General features: G+C 48.7%; 2 protein-coding genes across 6 annotated transcripts in view; one reads left to right on the forward strand and one right to left on the reverse strand.

Annotated features, from left to right (window-relative positions):
- The window catches only part of EGFL8 (EGF like domain multiple 8), a gene marked incomplete at its 3' end in the record, with an annotated part of 34,594 nt that extends 16,465 nt beyond the window's left edge, over positions 1-18,129 (reverse strand). The window contains exons 1-4 of one of the 5 annotated variants that reach the window (XM_083724866.1): positions 18,018-18,083; positions 4,229-4,633; positions 3,787-3,882; positions 1,546-1,683 (exon numbers count right to left, since the gene is read on the reverse strand). In XM_083724866.1, the coding sequence (XP_083580992.1) occupies positions 1,546-1,683; positions 3,787-3,882; positions 4,229-4,461 (467 nt within the window). In that variant the 5' untranslated portion in view covers positions 4,462-4,633; positions 18,018-18,083. Of the gene's footprint in view, positions 1-1,545; positions 1,684-3,786; positions 3,883-4,140; positions 4,164-4,228; positions 4,719-18,017 lie in introns of those variants that run through there. The other 4 variants (XM_083724867.1, XM_083724869.1, XM_083724865.1 and 1 more) reach the window with 4 other exon arrangements.
- On the forward strand, positions 9,616-25,927 carry GPSM3 (G protein signaling modulator 3). The gene is made up of 5 exons (XM_083725333.1): positions 9,616-9,878; positions 16,988-17,139; positions 18,044-18,197; positions 22,856-23,031; positions 24,287-25,927. The coding sequence occupies exons 2-5, from the start codon at positions 17,068-17,070 to the stop codon at positions 24,506-24,508; spliced, it is 624 nt and encodes a 207-aa protein (XP_083581459.1). The 5' UTR covers positions 9,616-9,878; positions 16,988-17,067; the 3' UTR covers positions 24,509-25,927.
- The last annotated feature ends 961 nt before the right edge of the window (positions 25,928-26,888 follow it).

Genomic DNA, 26,888 nt, shown 5'->3' on the forward strand with positions numbered 1-26,888 from the left:
TAAACATAGGTAAAGAATATCATATGGAAAATTTAAGACACAAATGAAAGCATCGTGTATGTGTGTGACATCAGAACAGCTTTAAACTGCGAAGGTGTCCTGTCCTGAGCAGAAAACCGTTTTCATCTTGATGGCACCTGCCTGATTTCTTGTGGCAAGGAGTTCCACAGATTTGGGCCCACTATGGCCAAAGACTCGTGTTTCTGGTTCATCGGGAGCGTCTCACAGTGCCCCCCCCCCAATGATCTCAGTGATTGGAATCATAGAATTGTAGAGTTGAAAGGGACCATGAGGGACATTTAGTTCAACCATCCGAAATGCAGCAATCTTTTTGCCCAATGCGGTGCTTGAACCCACAACCCTGAGACTAAGAGAGTCTCATGCTCTGCCAACTGAGCTATCCCAGCTTAGGATATACTAGGAAAGGTGTCCCTGGGCCAAAAGTTCTTAGTACAATAGGACAAGAACTTTGAATCTTGCTCTATAGAGGAAGAAGAAGAGAAGAAGAGTTTGGATTTGATATCCCGCTTTATCACTACCCGAAGGAGTCTCAAAGCCAGTGGCGTAGCGTGGGGGGTGCAGGGGGGGCCGGCCGCACCGGGCGCAACATCTGGGGGGGCGCGCTCGCACTTGCAGCTCTCTGCCCCTACTAAAATCCACGGGTTAGGGGGCGCAAATTACTTGCCTTGCCCCGGGTGCTGACAACCCACGCTACGCCACTGCTCAAAGCGGCTAACATTCTCCTTTCCCTTCCTCCCCCACAACAAACACTGTGAGGTAAGTGGGGTTGAGAGACTTCAGAGAAGTGTGACCAGCCAAAGGCATAGCTGTCAACTTACAGATTTGAAAATAAGGGACCAGCAGCCTCTAAAATAAGGGATCAGCAGCCAAAATAAGGGATTTTGCTGTTGTAAAGTTACATACATTGGTAGGATTGACAGATGCTGTCAATCCGGCATGAGGCGGTTGTAGCGCCACCGCTGCCGCTGAAGCGCCGCCCTTCTGCATCCCTCCCCATCCCCTCCTCTTCCTCCTCCCTCAGGCTGCCTCCTCAGCTGCCACCACTGCTGCTGTTTGCGGGCTTGCGGGCAGCGTGGGCGATAGTTTCCCTCCCTCCCCCCCCCGCCAGGTGGGGAAGGGCTGATGGAACTCCTCTCGCCAGGATGGCGGCGCCAGCGCTGCTTCCCTCCCGAGCCGGGCGAGCATGAAACCCGGGAAATTTAAGGAACATCATCAATAAGGGACAGCAGTGGGACACGGCGCTGAGATAAGGGAGTTTCCCGCCAAATAAGGGACGGTTGATAGCTATGGCCCAAGGTCACCCAGCAGCTGCATGTGGAGGAGCGGGGAATCGAACCCGGTTCACCAGATTACGAGTCCACCGCTCTTAACCACTACACCACACTGTCTCCCTCCCTTAGGGTGGGAAGCGGTTGCAGAAGTCCGTCCCCCCATCCCCATTCCTGCTGCAGCTTTCTGGCCCAGATCCAGCGGGCAGCCTCACATTCCTTGCCTGCGTTACCCACCCCACCACTCTCTCCTTACGTCTCAGGCTTCTTGCTCTGTCCAAGCGCTTCCCTCAGGAGGAAGGCAGCAAGGAGCCCCCCGCAGAGGAAGGCTGTGGCAGAAACACCCGGCCTCCCCATAGCACAGCGGGCAGGGATCGGGTTCAAATCCCAGGACCTGTGGAAGAGAAGAGAAGGATTTAAGGAAAGTGCAGCACCTTTGCCTGCAGCTTGACACAGAATTATAGAGTTGGAAGGGAACCTGGGGGGGTCACCCAGTCCAACCCCCTGCAATGCAGGAATACGCAGCTGTCCCATACGGGGATTGAACCTGTGACTTTGGCATGATCAGCACCTCGCTCCAACTAACTGAGCTATCAGTCTGGTTGGTTTGCAGGGGAGGCTGGGCAAGGTTAGATCGAAGCAAACATCCACACTTTCCTTATCACAAAACGCCTGGTCTTTGGGGGGAAGTGGGTTTGTCGTGCAAGAGTTCCCAAACTGGCCTTAATCCTGCATCCTCAGTTTGCCAGTAGGTGATGGAATCCCAGCTGAAAATTAGCATCTCTAAAGGGCCCCTTGCCTTGATCCAGAACAGCTCCTCTCAAGTTCCTTATATGTGGTAGGGCGAGGGGAAAATGAATGAGAAGGAGCAGTTCTCCTTACTTTATTATCTGATGTAATTTTATTATTATTATTATCATACATGTATTCAAAAGTTACAATGCAGCTTTGTCCCCTGCCATAATATCACAGAATGATCTATCCCACATCACTGTCATGACGGCTCGCCAAATATAGTCAATAGGAACCCAGCTTCCAATCTGGTTGGCTAGGAATTTTCAATCAATATATCCCCTCCACAGAGGCCTCTGTAATGATGATGATGGCATTAAAATATCCCTTTCTTCTATAAAAGAGAGAAAGGGATGTAATTTTTTTAAAAATCTTTTGGAGATGGACCTTTTGTCACAAAATTTATCTTTCCTGGTAGGGCTTTGTGTGATTTCCAAAGTATTACTGTAGTGCAAATTTGTACAGAATTTCGTCTTGTCCATTGCAACGAGTCTTCTCTTTTTACTGCCTCCCTTTGGTCCTGTTTCCTTTGCTGAACACCTTAACATGCAGAAATTGCTGCAGTGAAAGCTCCCCCTGCCCCACTTCTCTCCATGCCAAGAACAGGTTTTCGCCCTCTATTTCCATGTGTCAAGATACTGTTAAAATAGATATATATTAGTTCAATCAATAGAGCATGAGACCCTGAAGCTCAGGGTTGTGGGTTGTGGGTTCGAGTCCCACGTTGGGCAAAAGATTCCTGCATTGCAGAGGGTTGGGCTAGATGACCCTCAGGGTCCCTTCTGACACCACAATCCTATGAGTCTATGAATTGGTATTATATATTATCTTGGTGGCATGAATGATAACTGCAACTCAATGGAAAACAGTCCCAAATCTCCTCCTGGCTGCTTGGTACCGCTCATTCTGGAATATAGCTATAATGATTAATTCAATATTTCAACAAGGGCTGGAACCTCCAGACCATTTTTATACGGTTTGGCATTCTTCTATGACATACGCAGCAGAGCGCAATCATCATCACAAGGCTGGCAAATCTGCAACTATCCTGGGTGCTCTGATAACATTTATAGTCTTTACTTTATAGACTTGTTATTTTAACCCCTGTGCAACTGGGTGCATTCTGCATGCCCGTTTTATAGTTCTGCTTTCCATCTTTTAACTTCCGCCAGTCATCGCAATTCTTCTCTCTGTTTTCTATACATTATAAAACGATAAAACAAACCTTCAACCCGCTCTGTGCCAAAACAGCAAAGGAGCGAGTATAGCAACGTTCCTCTTCATCAGCCCTTGCCGACTGGACCTGATTAGCTCCAGAGGTGCCAGCAAGGGCTGATGGGATATGTAGTCTGAAACACATCTGGGGGGCACCAGTTTGGCAAAGACAGCCCTGAGCCATCCTCAGTATCTTGCACTGCAGAGAATTCAGCAAACTTGACATGCAGAATCACAGATCTATGGAGTTGGAAGGGACAACCGTGTGTGTGTGTGTGTGTGTGTGTGTGGGTGGGTGGGTGGGTGTGTCATCTAGTCCAACTGCTGCAAAGCAGGAATTTTTTGCCCAGCGTGGGACTCGAACCCACAACCTTGAGTCTCATGCTCTACCAGATGAGCTATCCCTCAGGATGGACACACACACGTACTCTCAGCGAGTGCTGCAAAATTTCCCCACCACCAACCTCACACAAATACCCTTGCACACTACCTGTTCCGTCTCCTCTCAGCCTTGGCGCTTCTCTCCTGCTGCCCTTGAGGTCCCAACCTGAGAGCTCCTGCATCCAGCCGTCTGTTCCCAGCTCGGCTGTGGGTGGAAGCAGAGTGTGAAACAGCCAAGTCCCCACCTTTCTTGGACAGCCGCCACGCACCCTTGCAGCAGCAGCAGCCGCAGCAAATCCCCCCTTCCACCCACCTCTGGCCGATGCCCCCTGGCATTTCGGCCCCTGGCATGAGTCACGCCCTCCCCCCTCGACCCCAAACCCGCCGACGAGGCGAGTGGCCCAGACAGGGCCTCATTGTCCCCTCCGCCCTCTTGGGATTCCTCACCCCCCACCGAACAAACCAGTTCATTGTCACTCTCAGGGTCCTTTGCGCTGGAATGGGAGAGCATTATGTGCAGAGCCCCCTTCCCCAACCCAGCACATAAACACCACAAGGCCAGGATATCGGGGAGCTCTGTCTGTGTGTGTGTGGAGTTGTGTGCCAGAATTGTCGGGGGCCACTGCTGGCAGGAGGCTACGGCGAAGTTCGGGAACTTGAGAGGGGCCACTGTCTGGGCTGCCACAATAGGACAAAGGCAGGAACTGGTTCCAGCCTGTGACGGAAAATGTCGCCCACAGATGTCGGCCTTTAAAACAAACCGGCTGGCTACAGCCACACACATTGTCTCCCGCTGCAACGCCTTCAAGATGAAGGAGCCCGGTGTCTGGGTGGGCCGGGAGACGATAAGGCTTCAGGCAGCGCACCCGCCTCCCGGTTCGAAAGGCTTTTCATTGGCAGGGGCAAGTCCGCTGCATGGCTGAACATCTGCACCTTCTCCCCTTCAATGCAACAGGCTGAAATTCAAGAGGTGAAGCTGTTGGTCACCAGGGAGAAAGAGGGGCAGGGAATATTTTCCCCTGTTGACTGAAATTCAACGGGCAAAGCCTTTTAATTGGGGAGAAGCAACACTTGGAAATAATTTCCTGTTAACTTATTCCACCTGACCTTGGATTGGGTTGTGCCAGGCAGAGGCAGATTTAGGGTAGCAGAGATTGAGAGCGCGGAGCCACAGGGGATGCCATAACTGTTATTTAAAGGAAGGGGCGCCAAATTTTGGCATTGCACAGGGTGTCACTGAAATTTGAGACCTGAGTCTGCCACCGTGCCAGGCTTTGTTAAAGGATTTGTGGGTGTGTTCAGGTGTGTTCACATTAAAGCACAGTGAAGTTGCCCCCCTGCCTCCTCCCATGCATTTCACAGCTCTTCCCCCCCCCCAAGCTGCTCACATCAGCATGGCTACATAGGTGTCAGATTCATTTCTATTTGTGTGCACACTAGGCAGGGGGCGCTGGTGGGAGGGGAGGCTTTTACCCTCTGCAAAGGTGTTCACACCTTGGCTAGAGAATCCTTGAAGGACTCTAATCAGTATAAAGCTGGTTTCAGAAATAATGCACCAGACGGTAGCATTTTATAACAAGGTATAGGATGCGGGTGGCGCTGTGGATTAAACCACAGAGCCTAGGGCTTGCCGATCAGAAGGTCAGCTGTTCGAATCCCAACGACGGGGTCAGCTCCCGTTGCTCGGTCCCTGCTCCTGCCAACCTAGCAGTTCGAAAACACGTCAAAGTGCAAGTAGATAAATAGGTACTGCTCCAACGGGAAGGTAAACGGCGTTTTTGTGCGCTGCTCTGGTTCACCAGAAGTGGCTTAGTCATGACCCGGAAGCTGTACGCCGGCTCCCTCGGCCAGTAAAGCGAGATGAGCGCCACAACTCAGAGTCGGGGCCAACTGGACCTAATGATCAGGGGTACCTTTACCTTTACCTATAGGATGTTAATCCATTTGAACATGGATTAAAAACCCAGCACCAGAAACACAGGGAAGGGAACAGTAAACAGGAGTGTGAACAGTGTCTTAGTCTAGAATATATGTTCCTTGAGCGGTACCACAGTCATGTGATTCCATACACTTCAATATTTGGAGGATCCAAATTTGGGTGCTCTTTTTTGGGTCAGACATGCTGGTATGAGCCAGAGCACCTGACCCAAAACCAAGCGCCCTTTGCTCGGGTGCGAACTAACCACCGTGCTGAGAGCACTTCACTACAGCTGCTTCTGTCCCGCTTGGAAAAATCCGGATTTGGCAGGACACCGACAGAAATTGTGATTGATTTGGCAGCTGCCACAGAAGAAATGAAAGGGACGCGGGTGGCGCTGTGGGTTAAACCACAGAGCCTAGGACTTGCCAATCAGAAGGTGAGCGGTTCGAATCCCCACGACGGGGTGAGCTCCCGTTGCTCGGTCCCTGCTCCTGCCAACCTAGCAGTTCGAAAACACGTCAAAGTGCAAGTAGATAAATAGGTACCGCTCCAACGGGAAGGTAAACGGCGTTTTTGTGCGCTGCTCTGGTTCACCAGAAGTGGCTTAGTCATGCTGGCCACATGACCCGGAAGCTGTACGCCGGCTCCCTCGGCCAGTAAAGCGAGATGAGCGCCAGAACCCCAGAGTTGGCCACGACTGGACCTAATGGTCAGGGGTTCCTTTACCTTTACCTTTTACAGAAGAAATGGAGCAGTTGATGGGTATGCGATTCTTGACTGTGAGAGTGAGGCAGGAGAGGGTTAAGGTGATGCTATAATCTGAGAGAAAATGTTATGAAAATGCTATACAGATGGCACCACAGTCCAGCAAAACTAGCAAAGATGTATAAAAACACATCACCACCTTGCTGGAGGTGTAAGGATGGAATAGGGTCATATATGCACATGTGGTGGGAATGCACAGCCATTAAAGAATTTTGGAATAACATATACAATGAATTAAGGCAATGCCTCTTGGTGGAAGGATGATTCTGGGACGAGAGGGAGCCCTTTGGGGAATCAGGACTCAGCTGCCAGCCCACCATCCCTTGACTGGGGGAGAGCATAAAAGAAGACCAAAGGTAAGGTAAAGGTACCCCTGACCGTTAGGTCCAATCGCGGACGACTTTGGGGTTGCATGCTCATCTCGCTCTATAGGCCAAGGGAGCCGGCGTTTGTCCACAGACAGCTTCCGGGTCATGTGGCCAGCATGACTAAGCCGCATCTGGCGAACCGGAGCAGCGCATGGAAACACCGTTTACCTTCCCACCGGAGCGGTACCTATTTACCTACTTGCACTTGACGTGCTTTTGAACTGCTAGGTGGGCAGGAGCTGGGACTGAACAATGGGAGCTCACCCCTGTTGCGGGGATTTGAACTGCCGACCTTCCGATTGGCAAGAAGACTAGTCAACTTCATATTGAGACTAGAGCTGGGAACACCCAGAGGTTTTGCTCTCTTTGAGGAACCCTAGAACTAAAGGGGGACCAGCCTGTGGTGGAGTGTGTGCAGTTGGTGCACATCCACCTTGGTAGCTCAGTCGGTAGAGCATGAGACTTTTAATCTCAGGGTTGCGGGTTCGAGCTCCACGCTGGGCAAAAAAATCCTGCACTGCAGGGGGTTGGACTAGATGACCCACAGGGTCCCTTCAACTCTAGAATTCTATGTGCAAATAAAACCATATATCACAGGTATCACAAATGCCCCAGTGAGCTTTATTTTTAGAAAATCCAGTCCCAAGGTATTCACAGAGGCTGCTGTGTTCATTGTTATAATTAGGATTATGTTTACATCCCACTTTCTCCCCAAGGACCTCAAAGTGGTGCACAGGCCTTTTACTCTCACAACAACCATGTGAGGCAGGTGTGGTTGAGAGACAGTGACTGGCCCAAGCTCACCCAGCAAGTGTCATGCTTGAACAGGATGGGAAAGGTTTCTCACTTGCTCAGAAACTTGGGTGTGTGAACAGCGGCCACGTTCACACGTTATGCTGACACCCAGGCAAGTGTTTGCTGCTTGAAAGAGAGTGCAAATGTTGATTTGTATGGCTCAAATGTCACGTACATAGCGGGGTCAACACCCTGAAAGCCATGCTGCAACACATTTCCCTGCTAGCTTTAGTACTGGTATATATTGCGAGCTTTGAAAATTTAGCGCAGGATTGTTTTCTAGGGATAAGGCCTAGTTTGGTCTGGCTCCTTTTGAGCCCTGTACTTGTCTTTCTCCTTTCTTTCTTTCTTTCTTTCTTTCTTTCTTTCTTTCTTTCTTTCTCTCTTTCTCTCTTTCTCTCTCTCTCTCTCTCTCTCTCTCTCTCTCTCTCTCTCCCTCAGAGGACACAGAAGGGTCCTGGCTAACCCCAACCAGAACAAAATCAGCTTGGCCGCTTTTTGACCTCTGGGATAGCCGCCAGAATATTTTGTGTGAAAGCCAGGATTAAACGATGAAGCCCACGCAGCCACCCTGAAGTGCCAGGCTGTTGAGCTCCAGCCCGGTTTCACACGCAGTGTGAGATTTCTGCAGGGCGCATATGTGCCGCTGGTCCACAGCCATCCTTCCACCCACCTGCTCCTCTCACAAGGTGGCAGAACAACATGGCAGCGCGATGCGACACGGGTGTCAGAAGCGCCTTATAATGAGTCGGTCTGTGGGAATCCATACAGGCTCTGATGCTTGCTTCAAGGCCACTTGGTCCATTGAGCTCAGGATTGCCTGCACTGACTGGCAGCAGCAGCTCTTCAGCGATTTGGGCAGGGCCTCTGTCCCAGCCATATGTGGAGATGTCAGGGATTGAACCTGGGACTTTCCATGAGAGGGAAGGTGGCGTTCATTTTTCACCTCCCAATGTGCAAAATAAAACAAAGCAAGCTGATGGCATGCCCTCCAACATTTTCCCGATGAAAACAGGGATATTCTATCCAATTATTATTATTATTATTATTATTATTATTATTATTATTATTACCACTACTGCTACTACTGGGACGTGGGTGGCGGTGTGGGTTAAACCACAGAGCCTAGGGCTTGCTGACCAGAAGGTTGGCGGTTCGAATCCCCGCAATGGGGTGAGCTCCCGTTGCTCGGTCCCTGCTCCTGCCAACTTAGCAGTTCAAAAGCACCTCAAAGTGAAAGTAGATAAATAGGTACCGCTCCGGCGGGAAGGTAAACGGTGTTTTTGTGCGCTGCTCTGGTTTGCCAGAAGCGGCTTAGTCATGCTGGCCACATGACCCGGAAGCTGTACGCCGGCTCCCCCGGCCAATAAAGCAAGATGAGCACCGCAACCCCAGAGTCGGCCACGACTGGACCTAATGGTCAGGGGTCCCTTTACCTTTTACCTTACTACTACTACTACTATTACCCTGCCCATCTGACTGGGTTGACCAGCCACTCTGGGTAGCTTCCAACATAAATAAAAACATAATAAAACATTAAACATTAAAAATATTCCCTATACAGGGCTGCCTTAGGTGTCTTTTAAAGGCTGGCTCAAGGGCTGCATAACTCCATACCTTCCAACATTTCCCCTGATGAAAATAGGGACGTCCTAAGGTAAAGTGGGACATGAAGGGATCAAATTAGAAACCAGGATGGCTTCTCTAAATCCGGGACTATCGCTGGAAAACAGAGCATGGTACTGATAATACCAAGGCCGCAGGTTCGATCCCCGTACAGTACAGCTGCATATCTCTGTGTTGCAGGTAGGTTGGACTAGATGATCCTCAGGCCCCAACTCTACAATTCAATGTCTCCAGGATTTTGAGGCGGAGCGTCGCTTTGCAGAGGGACTCTGAGCAAAGAGCTAGGCTCCTGGGCAAAGGGGCTTTCCCAGCAGGTCTTGCCGTCTCTTGAGAAGGAAGCGAAGGCTGATTGAGTAAAGGGCGAGGCCTCTGTGCACCTGCCTCCTTCCTCAGCCACAAGGAGTGGGTGGGGAGATAAAAGGAAGGGGGTTTGTGGGGAAGGGAGCTGAGGCGAAAGCGAGGGAGCAGCGACTGCATGAGCAGCGGAGGCAGGAAGTAGTGGCTTCCCGTGTAGAAATAGGGGCGTAGCCACAGCTGAGCCGAGCGACAGTCCAGGCGCAAGGAGGAAGGAGAGAAGACAACAGCCAGAACTAAACAACTGGGGCAAAAGCAAGGGGAAAAGGAAGGAAGGAAGGAAGGAAGGAAGGAAGATGGGGACGTGGCACTGTCAGCAACAGCGGGAATAAATCTGAGGGGGGGACCACACCGACACCCCCCCCAAAAAAGGTGAGCGCTGCAGAGTACAATTGCCAGCACAAAAAGAGCCCTAGAAAGTTGCTTCGTAAGTTACAGGTTTCCGACGCGCAAGTCACTTCCGTGCTGGGAAGTGGCATCTCCTGAGAAGAGGACCACAGAGAGGACAGCTGTGTTTGCCTCTGAGGATAGCCAGTGTGGAGCAGCCTTCCATACGTTGTTGGGTTCTCCAACTTCCATCAGCCCCAGCCAGCATGGCCGATGAGCAGGGAGGATGCGAGCTGGGTGCCAGCAACATCTGGAGGGCTGACATATTTGCTGCCCCTTGAGAGCTGCTGCTGGTCAGAGGAGATGACTTTGGCAGGTTGGAGACCTGGCAACGGCCCATCTGAGCAGAAAGCAGCTTCACCAGGTGTAAATTCCCACATGTGCGGGAGTCTGCTGCAGGTGTGGGTCTGGTTGCGTTTCCGCAGGGCCGCATCTGGCACGGTTCGCACAGATGGGCCTTGTGTGGTTTTACGTGTTGCTTACACAGCTAGGCAGCATGGGGTGGGATAGGAGACGCTGGCTTGGGAATACGGCGCGCGTAGATTTATGGACTGCTATTTGATGGGTTTTCACAGATTCTTATCTGCTGGGCAAATAAGGGGCGTATAAAAGCCACCTAAATAAATAAGCATAATACCCTCTTGTAGGTCGTGTGTAAACGGTTGCACATGCCGGCTTTTCGCCAGGGCCCCAAACTAAACTTGACCGTGTGACGTTGTTGCCCGTGACTCGGTACTGATCCGAATCCGGAGGGTAGGACTGGAACCAATGGCTTCAAGTTACGAGGAAGGAGATTCTGACTAAACAACAGGAAAAACTTTCTGACAGCAAGATCTGTTTGACAGTGAACAGGACGCCCCTCAGAAGGTGGTGGACTCTCCTTCTTTGGAGGTTTTTAAGCAGAGGTCAGATGGCCATCTGTCATGGACGTTTTCGCTGAGATTCCTGTATTGCAGGGGTTGGACTAGAGCCTCTGAGGGGACTGTCAAGGGCCTGAAAGAGATGTGGGGCAGCCTCTCTCCTGTAAACCCCCCCCCCATCTTCCTAGGGGCTTCTTAAGGACCTGTCTGCCTTGAGGGAAGGCAGAAGCCCCCGCCAGGGGGAGGAATTCATCATAGTGCTAAGCTTGTTCCATCAGCGCAAGCTTGCTAGCCGGAACCATCTACCCTGAGCCAATTTGGGGGGCAGGGGTGCAGAGAGGGGGCAGGAAGCCCCATGGCACCAGCAGAAATCCTTGCATTGGCTTCTGCTAATTGAATGCAGCCCTGCACTTAAGTTGCCCTGTGAATGTTCTGCAGCATCTGTTCATTCTAATGTTTGGCTTGGCAGTGCAGTAAATAAAGAAATGCAATCAGCTCCCCCGCTATTGCCTGCCCATTGGTCGTTTGTTAAAAAAACAACAACAGCAGCAGCAGCAAGGGGCAAACCACGTCAATACCAACTCGGTCTAGTTTGGCCTGCAGGGAGTGTCCTCTCTGGGTAGGAAATGTGTCATGTGTGAGGAAGCCCTTTGGAGAATGAGGATTGCAAAATATTTCTCCCTCCTTCTCCCAAAGGACGCTTCTTGGCGTTGTTGCTCAGGGCCAAACAACTCTTGAGCACAGACGCTATTTTCCAGGGACGTCCCTGATTTAGAGAAGCTGTCCCAGTTTCTGATTTGATCCTAGAATGTCCCACTTTTCCTTAAAGATAAAGGTAAAGGGACCCCTGACCATTAGGTCCAGTCGCGGACAACTCTGGGGTTGCGGCGCTCATCTCGCTTTACTAGCCGAGGGAGCCGGCGTACAGCTTCCGGGTCATGTGGCCAGCATGACTAAGCCGCTTCTGGCGAACCAGAGCAGCGCACGGAAACGCCGTTTACCTTCCCACCAGAGTGGTACCTATTTATCTACTTGCACTTTTGGAGTGCTTTTGAACTTCTAGGTTGGCAGGAGCTGGGACTGAGCAACGGGAACTCACCCCGTCACGGGAATTCGAACCGCCGACCTTTTGATTGGCAAGTCCTAGGCTCTGTGGTTTAACCCACAGCGTGACCCGTATCCCCACTTTTCCTTAGGACATCCCTATTTTCATTGGAGAAATGTTGGAGGGTATGGGAGCATATACCGATGGACTTTTCTCTCAGGCAAGTGCCACTTCTGAAAGAATTTGATGCGCGGACATAGGAACCTCAGAAACTGCCGTATAACGAGTTAGGCCTCTTTGGTCCCTCTAGCCTGGTCGTGTTTACACTAGGGAAGGGGAACCTGTAGCCCTCAGGATGTTGTTGGACTGCCACAATCATTTTAGGCTATGGAAGTGCGCTGCAACATTTTGCTGCAGGCCATAGAAAAGTGCCTTTCATTATACTAAGTCAGATCTTTCGCTCATTGAGCTCAGTATACAGCGGCTAGCAGCTGGATTTATGGCAGGAGTCTTTTGCGAGTCCTACTTGGGCATGCCACGGATTAAACCTGAGGCCTTCTGAATGCAAGGCACGTATCTTTAAAACGGCACAGTTCAGTTCACACACTGAAGGGAAGTATCAGCAGGTTTGGGGAAAAACCCGAGGTTTGCAGAAAGAAGTGGCCCAGATATTTAGAGGAAAAAACTCTAAGGGGAGACCCCCACCAACAGTCTGGTGATTTAGTGGGCATGCAATGCAGATTAAGGCCACACCTGTGGCTTACCATTAAATCAGTATTACACCACTTGAAGCAGTCATGGCTTCCCCCAAAGGAGCCTGGGAACTGTAGTTTGTTAAAGGTACTGAGAGAGTTGTTGGAATGCCCCTATTCCCTCACAGAGCTACAATACCAGAAATTCTCTGGGAAGAGGGATTGATTGCTAAAGCGCTCTGGCAATTGTAGCTCCGTGAAGGGGAAAATGGTCTCGTAACAACTTTCTTGGCACTTTTAACAAGCTACAATTCCCAGAAATGTTCTGGTGTAAAAGTGGCCTTTGTGTGCGTGTACATGTATGGGGGACAGGGACAAAAAACCAATGATGTGGGGTGGGAAGACAGAAGACAGTACCTTAAGGTGCATCTCAAACCCCAACGTTTAGCCTGGACACTGAGGTTCTCCTCCAAGGGCCTTCTGGTGGTTCCCTCACTGCGAGAAGTGAGGTTACAGGGAACCAGGCAGAGGGCCTTCTCGGTGGTGGCTCCCGCCCTATGGAACGCCCTCCCTTCAGATGTCAAGGAAATAAACAACTATCTGGCTTTTACAAGACATCTGAAGGCAACCCTGTATTGGAAAGTTTTTAATGTCCAATGTTTTGGGTGTTTTTTATATGTTGTTGGAACTCTGAATATGAGCTCCCCATACTGCAACATTTTGTTGCAGGACCCAATTGTACTTTACACCCCTCAGCCACACACGGCCACTTCTTTAGATAAACAGATTGCAGGGATGGGTGGGGTAGCAGGTGGGAGTGCCTGAAAGGCACCAACGGGGACGTGAACTTTGCACATTCCCAGAAACCCTCTTTTCTTCACCATTGTGCCTTGTGTTTCCACAGCTATGTCCTTGGTATTTAAAAAAAGGAAACTCTGGGGAGGGTTCAATAAAGAAAATGGTGCTTGTGGCAACTTTCATTCTTGGGTGGAAAGCGGAATTTCTCCGCAGGTGTAGTAACTCGCCATGCCGGGTTTGAAATTCCCCTTTCAAAACGACTGTGGGGCCCTCTTCTCTTTTTCAGCCAGCCACCTAAGTTAGGGGGCTGAGCCTGTGTGCGATTAGTCCTGTGACACAGACCCAAGCTCTGTGACTCAGCCCAGAATTTGGAGAAGAAACTGAAAACAACAACCTCCTCTCCCTGCTGCGGGCCCATGACTTGACATGTTTTGCCTGACCACAGGGAGGGGAGAAGTCTAGTCTGGTGTGTGTGGGGGGGTGGCGACTTATGGGGCAATAGGGAGAGCCAGTGACAGGCAGGACCAGAAGCATCTCCTGCTCCTTTGGTCCCTATCCTTGTCCCTGTCAAGTTGTACAGAGAGCAGCATTGAGGCCACAGAGGAGCAGGCAGCTGACAGCCAGAGCCACCCTCTGGGCCCGATGCAAGTGACAAAAGGAGGCAAGGTAGGGGCAAGCTGAGGGCAGTGACACCCCACCCCTTGCCCCGTGGAGGGGAGACGTAGCTGGAAAGGAGAGGTGCCGTAGCAGAATGAGGAGAAAGAGAGGGGTGGCGCCACCTGGCTTTCCCAGCCAAGGCTCCTGTGCCCCTAAGAGCTGCATGGCAGGCAGAAATTCATAAGGGGCAGCTTATTCCCGCCTATGCATTTACACACCAGGTTCTGCTCGTCATGCTGTTCTTAAATGGCACAGGAGCACAGAAGGGGGGGGGAGTTGGCAACCCTACATTGGACTTCATTTTTGCAGCTTTCGGTGCTGATCTTTGTTGTCTTTTCTATTGGATCTTAATCTATCATGCTTTGTTTTGATATTGTGACACGTCACCCCAGTCTCCATGAGCAGGGTGATATTCCTGCGGCTCCAGGGTTTGTTGTTCCTTTTGGGCATGAGGCACAGCAGAGACTGTGGCGTCTTCATTATGATATATGGTTTTATTGACACATATAAACAACCTGAGGGATGCGGGTGGCTCTGTGGGTTAAACCACAGAGCCCAGGACTCGCTGATCAGAAGGTCGGCGGTTCGAATCCCTGCAACGGGATGAGCTCCCATTGCTGGGTCCCTGCTCCTGCCAACCTAGCAGTTCGAAAGCACGTCAAAGTGCAAGTAGATAAATAGGTACCGCTCTGGCAGGAAGGTAAACGGCCTTTGTAAATGGCCCATCCAGCTAGCTCTGCCCAGATGGCTTGCCTCATGAGCGTAACTAAATCCTGTGGATTTCCATGTTCGGCAAAGTTTAATCAAACCTTGAATAATTTTAACTTTTACTACATCATAACACATTTAGGGGCATCTAGCGCCCCCCTCCCGAACTCATAACAATATTTTGCTCTCTTTGATGTTTTGTGAGAGTTTATTTATTTTTATTGGGCACGCATGGAAGTGATTTAACTGAGGGTTGCCATATTTCAAAAAGTGAAAATCCAGACACAAACGCTTTTTGAGCTTTTAATTTGGCAACGTTGCTGAGCTTTCTTTACACATTCTCCAAAAAAAAGGGGGGGGGAGTTTCTGAGCTAAGGAAATTCACCAAAAGCCAACACTTTTTGAAATAAAACCCAACGTCTGAAGCTGTTGACCTTCACAGTGAACTACCACTATAAGGCGCAGGAGGAGGCAAGGCCAGATTTCCCAGGTCAGTTGCCCCCCCCCTACGTTAATTCTTTCGCAGCCTTTCACAGAGGTACCTGAATCGCATGGGACTGACTGCGTGGAACGCGGTGAGACGGACAATAAGCCTAGGCAATGGCAGGCTGAGCAAGAAATAGGTGGCACCAACTTACTCTGGTTTCAAAGAATCACAGAATTGCAGAGTTGGGAGAGTCTTGTCCCTGGCCCACTGAGCTATCAGTGTCCTCTTACCTGCTGAGTTCTACAAGGGAAAACACTAAGAAATCTGAGGAGGAGGAAGAGGAATCTGGCAGGCCGAGCCACACCTCAGCCTGGTGGTCAGAAGGCAGGCAGGGGCAGGCTGGCCGAGGGCACGCAGCCCTTGGTGGGCACTGCCCTGCTTACCCTCACGGCCCAGTTTCCGCTGCGACCCTCCCCTTCCTTCTATTGTCTCTCAGCTGTCCAAATTTAGCTTTAAACTCTTCAGATCAAGGAGCTATTGTTTGGGGGGAAAGGGGAAAAAAGAGAGAGGGTGTTTATGCTAACATATAAAAATGTTGTGCACGTTGATGGCCGCAGATGATGAATTAACTGGGTTCAGTTAATGCACTCGGTGGCACTCAGCAAGGTTTCTGAATACCAGTTGCTGGAAATTGCAGAAGGTGTGAGGGCTCTTATGCTCGGGTCCTGCTTGGGGGTTCCCCCAAAAGGCCCCCGGTCGGCCACGGTGAGAACAGCATGCTGGACGAGGTGGGCCATTCGCCCGATCCAGCAGTGCTTTTAGAATTGTAGAGTTGGAAGAAACCCTGAGGATCATTTGGTCCAACCCTCTGCAATGTAAAAATATGCCACTGTCCCATACGCCCCATATGCAGATTGAACCTGCAATCTTGATATTATCAGCATCATGCTGATACCAACTGAGCTCTCTTCTCTGCATATATATATATATATATATATATATATATATATATATATATTTGCTTTCGTAGATTTTCACGGGTACAGGAATGCAGGTTTTGGTGTCCTCGGGTGTCTTCCCGTGTAAAAGTTGGGGTGTCTAGGCGACGTTTCGACGAGGTCTCACTCGTCATCTTCAGGCTGTCAAGATGACGAGTGAGACCTCGTCGAAACGTCGCCTAGACACCCCAACTTTTACACGGGAAGACACCCGAGGACACCAAAACCTGCATATATATATATATATATATAATAGTCTCCAACAATATTTCAAAGCATTTATCATCATATAATTTTTAAAAAAAACATACGTTTCTTCTTGACTTCCCACCCTTCCTTCTTGATGTTTGTTTTTTATTCCTTCTTATGAACTATTTTGTGGGACAAGGGTGGCGCTGTGGGTTAAACCACAGAGCCAATCAGAAGGTCAGCGGTTCGAATCCCCGCGACGGGGTGAGCTCCCGGTGCTCGGTCCCTGCTCCTGCCAACCTAGCAGTTTGAAAGCACGTCAAAGTGCAAGTAGATAAATAGGTACCGCTCCGGCGGGAAGGTAAATGGCGTTTCTGTGCGCTGCTCTGGTTCGCCAGAAGCGGCTTAGTCATGCTGGCCACATGACCCGGAAGCTGTACGCCGGCTCCCTCGGCCAGTAAAGCGAGATGAGCGCCAGAGTCGGCCACGACTGGACCTAATGGTCAGGGGTCCCTTTATCTTTACCTTTACCTTTTTATGAGCTATTTTCTTCGGTTCTTATGAATTGACAGGACTCAGAGACTAGAGATTTAGCTGGAGCATACTATTTTCTTCTCCAAACACCCCACCATTCTTTCGAAAACAGGAACTGCTACATTCTGGGATGAGACTTTTGGGGGACAAGGAATCTGCTTATCTCCTTTCTTCTCCATTGCCCAGGACAAGGGGGAAAGCGATTTCTCTGCGTATTCGGCCACAGGAGTCCTCGGCCAGCAGGCAGAGAGTAAACCAAAAGAAGGATGGAGGAAATGGATGTGATAGTGGAAGAAGAGATGCGACTGGATGTCAGTGCAACAGCCACAGAAGAACAGGTAAGGGACTTACGTACCTCTCAGAGTAATAAGGGCCAAGCAGCACCTTTGGCTTACCAGGTGCTGCTGAACTACAGTTCCCACCAGCCAGAGGTACCCCATGCTTGAACTTAAATGTGAGAACCAGATAAGTCATTGGCCTGATCTAGCCGGGCTCTTCTTAAACTGCACATGCGCCACAGAAAATGGCAGCAGCCACTATTGTTCTCTATAAAAACAAATCTGGGAGGCTGAGTGTCAACAGAATCGAAGGCAAAATGGGACCACTAGGAAACAAGAGGGCCATATTAGCATGCTAGGCCGAGCCCCAAGAGGTATGCAGGAGCACAAAAGAAAAAGGGGAACTCACATCCAGTGAGGGCTGGCAGCAAGAGGGTCAGCTGGTTCAGCAAAACAGGATGTCTACATCCAGTGCTTTTTTTCAGCCGGAGCACAGTTCTGGCACCTATCAGGTGGGCGCTCTCCCTGCCCACTACATGCCTTTACGTGCTTCTGAGAAGCCCCAAAGAACATTTCAAGTTAAGAGAAACTGGCCAGTGTTTGCAAATCCACACTTTTTTACAGATCTGTGATTCCACCTAGCTCCTAGCCGTTCCTGTCTATGATTGGACACCACACTCAGGACTCAGCTACCTTAGTCAAAAAATAGCATTTCGAATGTGTTATAAACATGCAACACCAGTTGGCGCTGGAGAGCAAAAAAATTCTTCGCGGTTTTCCATAGCGTTTTCTTTTCTTTTGTTATAACTGTGACTGACATTTACAGCGTTTTTGTCCTGTGTGTAGATCCACCCTCACTCTCATTTCAGAGAAATTGTTTGGAAGGCACTCGCTCATTGCACCCCATAACCTTCTTTCCAGGAAGGTTAGAGACTTACTTTCAACCTTGCTTCCTGCTCCACAGCAGATCCAGGCCTCCTCTCAAGACGACCTCAGTCTCCTGCCAAACCCGGGTCCTCTTTTGCGTCCAAAGCAGAGAAAACGGCAGACGGATCCTGCGCGGCCCTGGAGGTCCCTGCCAGCCACCCCTACGGGGGAGATGGAGAAAGACCAGGCGGGTAAGATGAGAACACCAGCCTGCTATCGCTGGTCAAATCCACACCATGCATGGCAAACACATTTGAATCACAAAGGAACTTTCCCTTTGCGGAGCTACAATCCTTAGTATGCTTGACAGATTCCAGCTCCCAGTATTCTTCGGCAGAAGGCATGTGCTTCTGCACATCTATGGTGTGTATGAGACCTTCTTTCCCAAATAAATAAATAATAAATCAATAACTTTTTATTTGTACCCCGCCCTCAGGGCGGCTAACATCATGAAACTAAGACAGTATACAAAGAACATAAGAACAGAAAAACAGGCAATCGATTACTTAAATTACATCTTTAAATTTGTTGTTGTTTAGTCGTTTAGTCGTGTCCGACTCTTCGTGACCCCGTGGACCAGAGCACGCCAGGCACTTCTGTTCTCCACTGCCTCCTGCAGTTTGGTCAAAATCTTAAAATTAGTTCAGAGCAAATTGAAATCTGGACAGAGGGCAGTCCACGGGTAAAACTGAGAGTGGTTAATATTCTCTAGGGCCAACTGTTATTATTGGTCTTATAAAGGACCTGTGAACGGGTTAGGAGGGCTCTTTAATGCCTGTTCTTATACAGAAAGAAAAGAATCAGACTGAACCCCGACCAAAGGCCTGGCAGAACAGCTCCGTCTTGCAGGCCCTGCGAAAAGATGTCAAATCCCGCAGGGTTAACAACTTTATTTTAGCAGACCAGTTCCTGTGCGTTTAAGTCAGAAATGCCTGCATTACCACAAGTGCTTTAACTTAAAAGTTGCTTTAACTTTTCCTTGAGGTCATTAAACGATCTCGGAAGTTTCCCTTGATTTAAATTCTTCTTTTTCGAGCTTCTATCTAATTCTGGTGTCGGCACTCCATTTAGATCTCCAAGTAGGACCAATTTGTTATTCTCTAAATCTAGTAAAACTTGTTCCAGTTTTTTAAAAAACTCTGTTTTGTTTGTATTTGGGGCATAGACCGTTACCACGTTAAGTTTTTCTCCCTGGTAGTTAATTTGTACTCCTAGAATTCTTCCTTCCTCGTCCTTACATATTAATTTAGGTTCTAATTTCTCTTTCACATAGATTACTACCCCTCTCTTTTTCTTAGAATCTGAATTGATGAATTCTATTCCCAACTTTTTATTTATTAAAATATGTTTGTGTTTTTTGGCGACATGTGTTTCTTGGCAACAAATTACATCAATATTTTTTTTCTTTATAATTTTCTCAAATTTATTTCTCTTGGACTTTTCGTTAAAGCCGTTCACATTCCAAGACAAAAACTTAAGAGTCATTTCAGTTTATAACTAACTACACTTTATCCTAGTTTCTGATTTAAATTCTAGTACTTCTGTTTCCAATAGTCTCCACGTCTTTCCCCTCCTCTTCCTCCCCCGTTCCCGTGTCTTCCGCTTCTTCCTCCGCCGCACATTATTTCTCCCAAAGAATCCTCACACAGTTACGGTTCCTAGCACCCTTAACACATTACAGTTCCCAGGATGCTTTGGGGGAAGTAATGTGGCTTGCGCGTGTTTTAATTGTACGGTGCGTGGAGTTGTGTCACCATGGCACCGATGAGACCCATGTTCACATTCCCAGTCGCCCCCAGTCACTAGTCACCATCTTTCAGACTGGCCTGCTTTGCAGGGCTGTTGTGCGGATAAAGTGGGGGAAGGAGGAAGAGCGGGGGAGATGCCCTTGTACATGGCCCCAAAACCCTCGGAGGAAAGGATTATAAAACAAAACAAAACAATTTTGGCTCGATCCTGCCCTTAGGCTATTTTTAGTGTCTGTGTATAGCGCAAGATTGAAACCAAATGTTTGACAAAATGAGCTGCGTCTATTTTCTGACTTCCTAATTATTGCAAGCAAAATCCTGTAAACCTTTTGCTAACCCTTATTCACTCCGTCGAGATTATACTTCCTGTACTTCTCATGAAACAAAACAAAAAAACCCCTGCATCAATCATTAAGCTGAAGGGGCTGGAATTACTTTTTCCATTAGGCTCAACTTTTTCAGAAAGGCTGCAGAAACCCATCTGCAAAATCTAGCCTTTTTGCATGAACTGCTCATTTCTTTAAGGAAGGTGTTTATTTAGAAATAGGCAAAAAGCTTCTGAACTTCAAAAAGAAAGAAAGAGACGCTATTTGTTCTTGTCCCGGATGCTCCCAGTGTGTAGGTGCTAAAGTACACTGCGCTTGACAGCAGTTTGCAGAAGTTTCTGTTGATTATGAGGAAGTCAGACGCCAGAGACATTTGCTTGGCTCAGGGCTGCTGCAACTCACCTTGAGCAAGCTAAACCCTGCAAGTTTTCAGGTTGTGTTTTAATTTGAATGCTTGTAAAAACAACAACAGACAGTATATCCATCCATTGTTATAAGAAAAAACAGTTCCTTTTCCCTCATGGGGTATTCTGGAGCCCGTATAGAGTCCTTAAGTGGGTTCCCTTTCAGTAGGAGAAAATAACAGAGGCCAAACAGAGAATATTGAGAAGCAAAGCAGCTGGTAAGCATGATCTTTATTAAACTGTTGCAACAGGGTGCTCCCCTCACACGCAGGAGAGCCAAGGAGGACCCAGAACAATGGTGCACAAGCCTTTATATAGACTCTTGAAATTGCCCAACCCTGTAGCCCAAGACCACCCCCCCCTGAAACATCATACATACATCACAGAAGGAGGCAGTCTACAGCAGAAATCCTGTCTGCCAGGGTACCTGATAATAGTCACTGACTGTATTACCTGGGCAGTCTGACCATTCTTTTGTGATGGCTAATACTTTAGTTCCTGACTCCAGGTCACAGGCTCACCCTATTCATACACAAATACACCCCAAAAGATAATTGAAGGGGTCGGCATTCCCATTTCCTTCCTCCTTGCAGAGAAACATTTGCGGTCAATTTGGGAGAGTCAAAATGGCTTCAGGATTGCTCTCCTGTACTATTTCAGACATGTGGTTTATATAGTTATGTATGTGTTTGCCTTGCACATTTATGAACATTTAGTTTATATTTGAGACCTTAGAATTCTTATAAGAGTGCTAATAGACATTTGGTGTATTTGCAGTCATCTATGGCAGTGTTCCCCAACCTTGGGCCTCCAGCTGTTTTTGGACTAAAACTTCCATCATCCTTGACCACTGGTCTTGCTAGCGAAGGATGATGGGAGTTGTAGTCCAAAAACAGTTCGAGGCCCAAGGTTGGGGAACACTGATCTATGGCCCTCAACCAGGGCTTCTGCTCCTTTAGAGAATTGAAGACATGGCGGAGACTGTCGTAGCTTTCAGAAATACGGCTTATTCCCATATTTACACCTGAGTTTGGAGGGAGAGAGTCCAGATCTTACAGCATGGTCCTTTCAAGAGGGGTGTTTTCCCCACATCCCTGGAGTCAAGGGCATCTGCCCCAAATGGATCTCTTGTCTTTGTTCTCCCCTCTTCCCATCACACTTTGTTAAAGACACTCTTTCCTCTCACAACTGGCAACCCTCCAAATCCCCAGTCTCTGTTCCCACCTCAGGCTAGCCCAGGAATTACTCTGCAGCGCAGCTTGTATTTCTCTCTTCACATCTCAAATAACCAAAATACTACCATTTATTAATTTTGGGGGTTCAACCTGCCCTGCCAAAAGAAAACTTATAACAATATTTATTGGACTAGAATGTTGCAGTCTTCTCCAAAGATTTCCAGGCGTATCCTTCCTTTGAAAGACCTACATTGTGTCCCCCCCCCCAGTACGTTTCCGAGCATAATTCAAAGTGTTGGTGCTGACCTTTAAAGCCCTAAACGGCCACAGCCCAGTATACCCCCATCGTTCAGCCCGGACACTGAGATCCAGCTCTGAGGGCCTTCTGGCGGTTCCTTCACTGCGAGAAATGAGGTTGCAGGGAACCAGACAGAGGGCCTTCTCGGTAGTGGCGCCCGCCTTGTGGAACGCCCTCCCTTCAGATGTCAAGGAAATAAACATCTATCTGACTTTTAGAAGACATCTGAAGGCAACCCTGTTTAGGAAAGTTTTTAATGTTTGATGTTTTATTGTGCTTCTAATTCTGTTGGGAGCCGCCCAGAGTGGCTGGGGAAACCCAGCCACATGAGTGGGGTATAAATAATAAGTTATTATTATTATTTGAAGAAGTGATGCAGGGAAACAGAAGGGGTGGTTGCCGGAAGCCTAACTCCCTAGGATCCTCTTACTCCAAGTGGTTCGGGGGGGGGGGGCTTTTGGCTTCCACCAACAGTTTTCCAGGGGTGTGGGTAGGTACTTTGAAGTCTCAGAGCACAGGCTCAGGTGGCACAGACTTGTGCATGCTAACTTGTACACACAACACAAATTTGGGTAGGGAGAACCGTTCTGGAGCACAGGTGGGGACCTCAGATTGTGAGCCCTGGGCCCTCTCCACCTGGCCAAACAACCTCTGGAGGGCCACAAATAATCCACCACTGACATACGCTTGGAGGTTTTAACAGACGTGCAACCTCAGCACTTCCAAACTTTGGTTGACAGTCATGAGGGCTAGAAGAGTACTTCAAACCAATTAATGTTTTGATTGGGTGATGCTGGAGGATCTGAAGCTTTGACACCCAGGATTCCGTGTTATCCTTCTGCCCTCTGCGTATGGCTGTTCTGCTACACAATTTGTTCTCTTTCCTCTCTTCTCCCAGTCTTCTTCTCTTCGCTGACCTCTCTCCAAGCGGAGGAGTTTTTTGACATGGTGGCCAAACTCCAGGCCCGGAGGCTTGATGACCAGCGGGCTGATTTTGAGGAGGCTGCGGAAATGTGTGCGGGCAACTCGAGGGTCTCTGAAGAGAAGCTCTACGACACTATCTTAGCTCATCAGGTGAGCGATGAGGTCTCCATAGAAGGTCTGAGTGGACATTTGTGCTAGTGGTTTGTGCTCTTGATGTTGATGATGGCGACAAAAATGTTGATACTTCCCTTCCATCTGACGTTAACCACCCTGGGAACATTACTAATCCTGAAATCAAACTACAGTGAGATCTGCAACAAAATGTTGCAACATGGAGTGCTTTTGCTCAGAATTGCAGTCCCCTCTGCCCCAGCGGTCAGTCAGCCTCTTGTGGCTACTGAGCATGCTCAGTCCTCCTTAAGGATAGCAGCAAATTCTCCTCCAAGCAGACACAGAAGGGGAAACTGCCTCGGTTTCCATGCTCGTTTGTAGAGGGGAACCAAGGCATCAGGCAAATTAATACAAGTGGTATTTGTTATAGGGTCGTCGTCCGTCTGTCTGTCCCCACCCCACTGTTCTGAAATTTCCTTTGCATTGAAGCGAATGGGATGGAATAACACAATGACAATGTGTTTAATTACATTACGTTCAGCCACAGCAAGGTAACTGACATAGTTTTTAACAGAAGCCGAACTGCAGCTGAACTGCAGCAGCGCTGATTGCAAGAAACATGGCTTGGAAAGGACCTTGCTAACTTCCTATATCCCTAGTCCTCATGGACTGTTTCCAAGGTTCCCCCAAATGTTAGGGTGTTTCCCCCCAATACATGTCCCCCTGTTCTTCCTCAAGTCTTGGTGTTTCCTCAAGTTTGCTAATACCTCCCATTTGTGCATGTGGTGCTGTTTTGGCTTTCTAAATTACGGCACTCAAACCCTAAACATTGGAAATGGAGGACTTGATGTAGATGTCTTAGGACAATCCTTATTTCATCCTCACAGTAACCTTGTGAGGTGGATTAGGCTAGGAGATGGTGGCTGGCCCAAGGTCACTCAGCGAGCTTCATGGCTGGGTGGGGATTTGAACCCTGCTCTCCCAGGTCTTAGTCCGACACTCTAACTGTTATGTACTGAAGTTCTCACCCTGGGCCAGCAGGGGGATACTGTAGATAGTTATGCAAATAAAGGATCGAAAGTGACATTCAGTGATTGGATAGTTTTAGAAAATTGTTACAGTTACGTGGTACTGGAGCTTTAGTTCAGTTCTGTTCTGGCCTCTGAATAAACAAGAGCTGTTTGAAGAATCGTTGTGTCGTCTGATATGTTCATCCACAACTTAACACTAACCATTACGCCACACTGCCTCTCAGTCGGCTAGCAGAGCTCAGCATCTCCTGTTTTCCTTACAGAGCCAGCGTCTTGAAGACCAGCGCACAGAGCCCCCCATCCCAGTAGGAATTCAGGGCCTACTGGATTTGCTGCTCAAAGCCCAAGGCACCCGGATGGAAGACCAGCGGTCAGCTCTCCCTCCTGGTCTCGGTGGGCCGTCCTTGCTGGGGGCGCACACTTCCTTCCCCATGCAGTGCCTGAGTCCCCCGGCAGACTCCTCCCTCCAACAGATGTGGTTCTAGTGACTCGAGACACATTGCACCGAAAGACAGAACCCTTGCGAGGCCTAAACTGAGCAAGGCAGCATGGACTGAGAAACTGAGATGGGCCGCTTTGAAAAAGTTTCATACTGTGAAGGTATCCTGTGTTGTAGAAAAAAAAGGAGGGTGGGTGCAAAACTGAGGCAGCCTGACTTCAAATGCAGCACCGTATCCGATTCCTGGCTAAGCTTTCTGTCCTCAACAATCTATGGCGTTTCCTTCTAACCCGTCTACGAGCAAAATGGCCTGAACTGGGGGCAGAAGAAGTGTGATATGTTTTTTTGGGAGCCATGGAAAGTCAGTACATTTCTGAGTCTGCTGGGATACAGCTTGAGGCTCTTAATCTCAGGGTTGTGGGTTTGAGCCCCACATTGGGCAAAAAGTTCCTGCATTGCAGGGGGTTGGACTAGATGATCCTCGGGGTCCCTTCCAAAACTCTATGGTCCTAACTCTTCCTCAGGTGGGCAGAGAAAGGGGGGGGGGGGGAGACCACACAGATAAACAAATAGCAGACGTTAGGTATGTGTGATACTAATAATTCCCGCCCCAAAGGAATGGATAACCTGATGATCTAGATCAGAGATCTAGAACTGTCTTTAGGAGGCATCAAGCTGTTAGAACCACCACTTTTTGCTAGATTAATCCACCATCTTACACTGTAGCCTCACAGCAATCTTTTATGGCCCTCCTGATGTTGCCAGACTTCGCCCTGGCCAGCGTGGCCAATGATCATTGGAGCTGTAGTCTTTCAACATTTTCCATAGCCTTTTCTGTTCTAAAATTAGGGTCAGAATGTATTGGAGTGTTTGTGTGTGTGTGCAATTGAAATGTAAATTCAGCTGATTGATGCTTCCTTTGAAAGAGATTGGTTTTACATGCTTCCAATCTTTTATAAAGCAATGGTGATGGGTACTGTCTTATTTAGCTGCTTCCACGCTGTGTCCCGTAATGCAATCATATGGAAATGTAGTAATTAAAATAGTGGCTCTACAAACGGAGCTGTTTTCCTCCATCCTGCCATCCCTGTCCGCACTACACATTCGGGGTGCAGCTCTGGTGGGCCTATGCAAAGAATCCCACCAGAGCAGAACCCCCTTTTTGTTCTTACCTGTAAAGGCAAGTGCAAATGCACCAAATATTATCTGTGTGATAGTTACCTGTTTTTTAATTTTTAGAATCACAACCCAAGAAGTCGATTGCAAAAGGGGTTTTTGCCCGGCTTATGTACAGCAGCCCACCTGCAAACCCTCGCTGCCCACGGCTGCAGTTGCTGGCTGCTGCGTTGCAAAGCTAATATAAAACGGCAGCGGTTGGCCGCCCTTGCAAGAAAAAATTGTCGTTTTTATGCACAGTTGCGCTTTAGTGCGGTCATCATAATAAAACTTCCTTGCGTGTTCTTGAGCTGCTTCTGCATGCACACACAATTTAAAGAGGGGGAAAGAAACGATAGATGCGAAGGCCACACGGCAGGAAAACCAAGAGCAAAGGTGCAAACAGGAAATACACCTCCTCCATGACTTCCCCTGGGGTGCAAGACTGGGCCACGTGTCTGGAAGTCCTGGGCTGCTCAGACCACAAGCCTCCCCTCTTGTCCTCACTGGTGTGGTCCACAGGAAAGCAGAGCAAGGCATTTGGCAGCAGCTGGGCTGCAGGACTTGCTGGAAGGAGGCGAACAAGGCGCCATCCAACCATCTTAGGGACCCGACTCTGGATTTGTGTCGGGTTACTCCTGAGCCTTTTCTTACGATACAAAACGATAATCTTTATTGTCATTGTCCCATACAGAACAACGAAATTGAAACATCTACACAAGACATTCAAAAACCAACAAGCCTGCTATCCCAGCCATCCCAGCCTGGTTAGCCCCCTAAAAACTCTGATACCCCATTTTAAAATACAATATACTCCCATAGAGACTCCTTACCCTGCGTTTAAAACCAAAATCGCATTTGGATAGAAACTGTTTCTCAGGAGGCTAGTCCTAGTCTCTATAACCCTGTACCTTCTTCCAGAAGGCAGAAGCTGAAAGAGATAATTTCCGGGGTGCGCGCTATCCTGCGCTATCTCTGCAGCTTTCTTATGGCTCCTGGAAGCATAGATTTGATCCAAGGTGGGAAGAGTGCACCCAGTTATTTTCTCCGCAGTCTTTACAACAGCATTCTTTTTTCGCTGACTGTGCAGCTCCCAAACCACACACACAGACCATAAGTTAATACACTCTCAACAGTACAATGGTAAAATGCCATCAACAGGTCCTTTGAGAGGTTATTTTTCTGGAGGATTGTCAGAAAATATAACCTCTGCTGTGCTCTCTTCATCAGGTCTTTGCTGTTTTCTCCCCAGGTTAGGTCATTTCTCAACT

Source organism: Podarcis gaigeae (assembly GCF_964106915.1).
Source record: "Podarcis gaigeae genome assembly, chromosome: 2".
Classification (NCBI taxonomy): Eukaryota; Metazoa; Chordata; class Lepidosauria; order Squamata; family Lacertidae; genus Podarcis; species Podarcis gaigeae.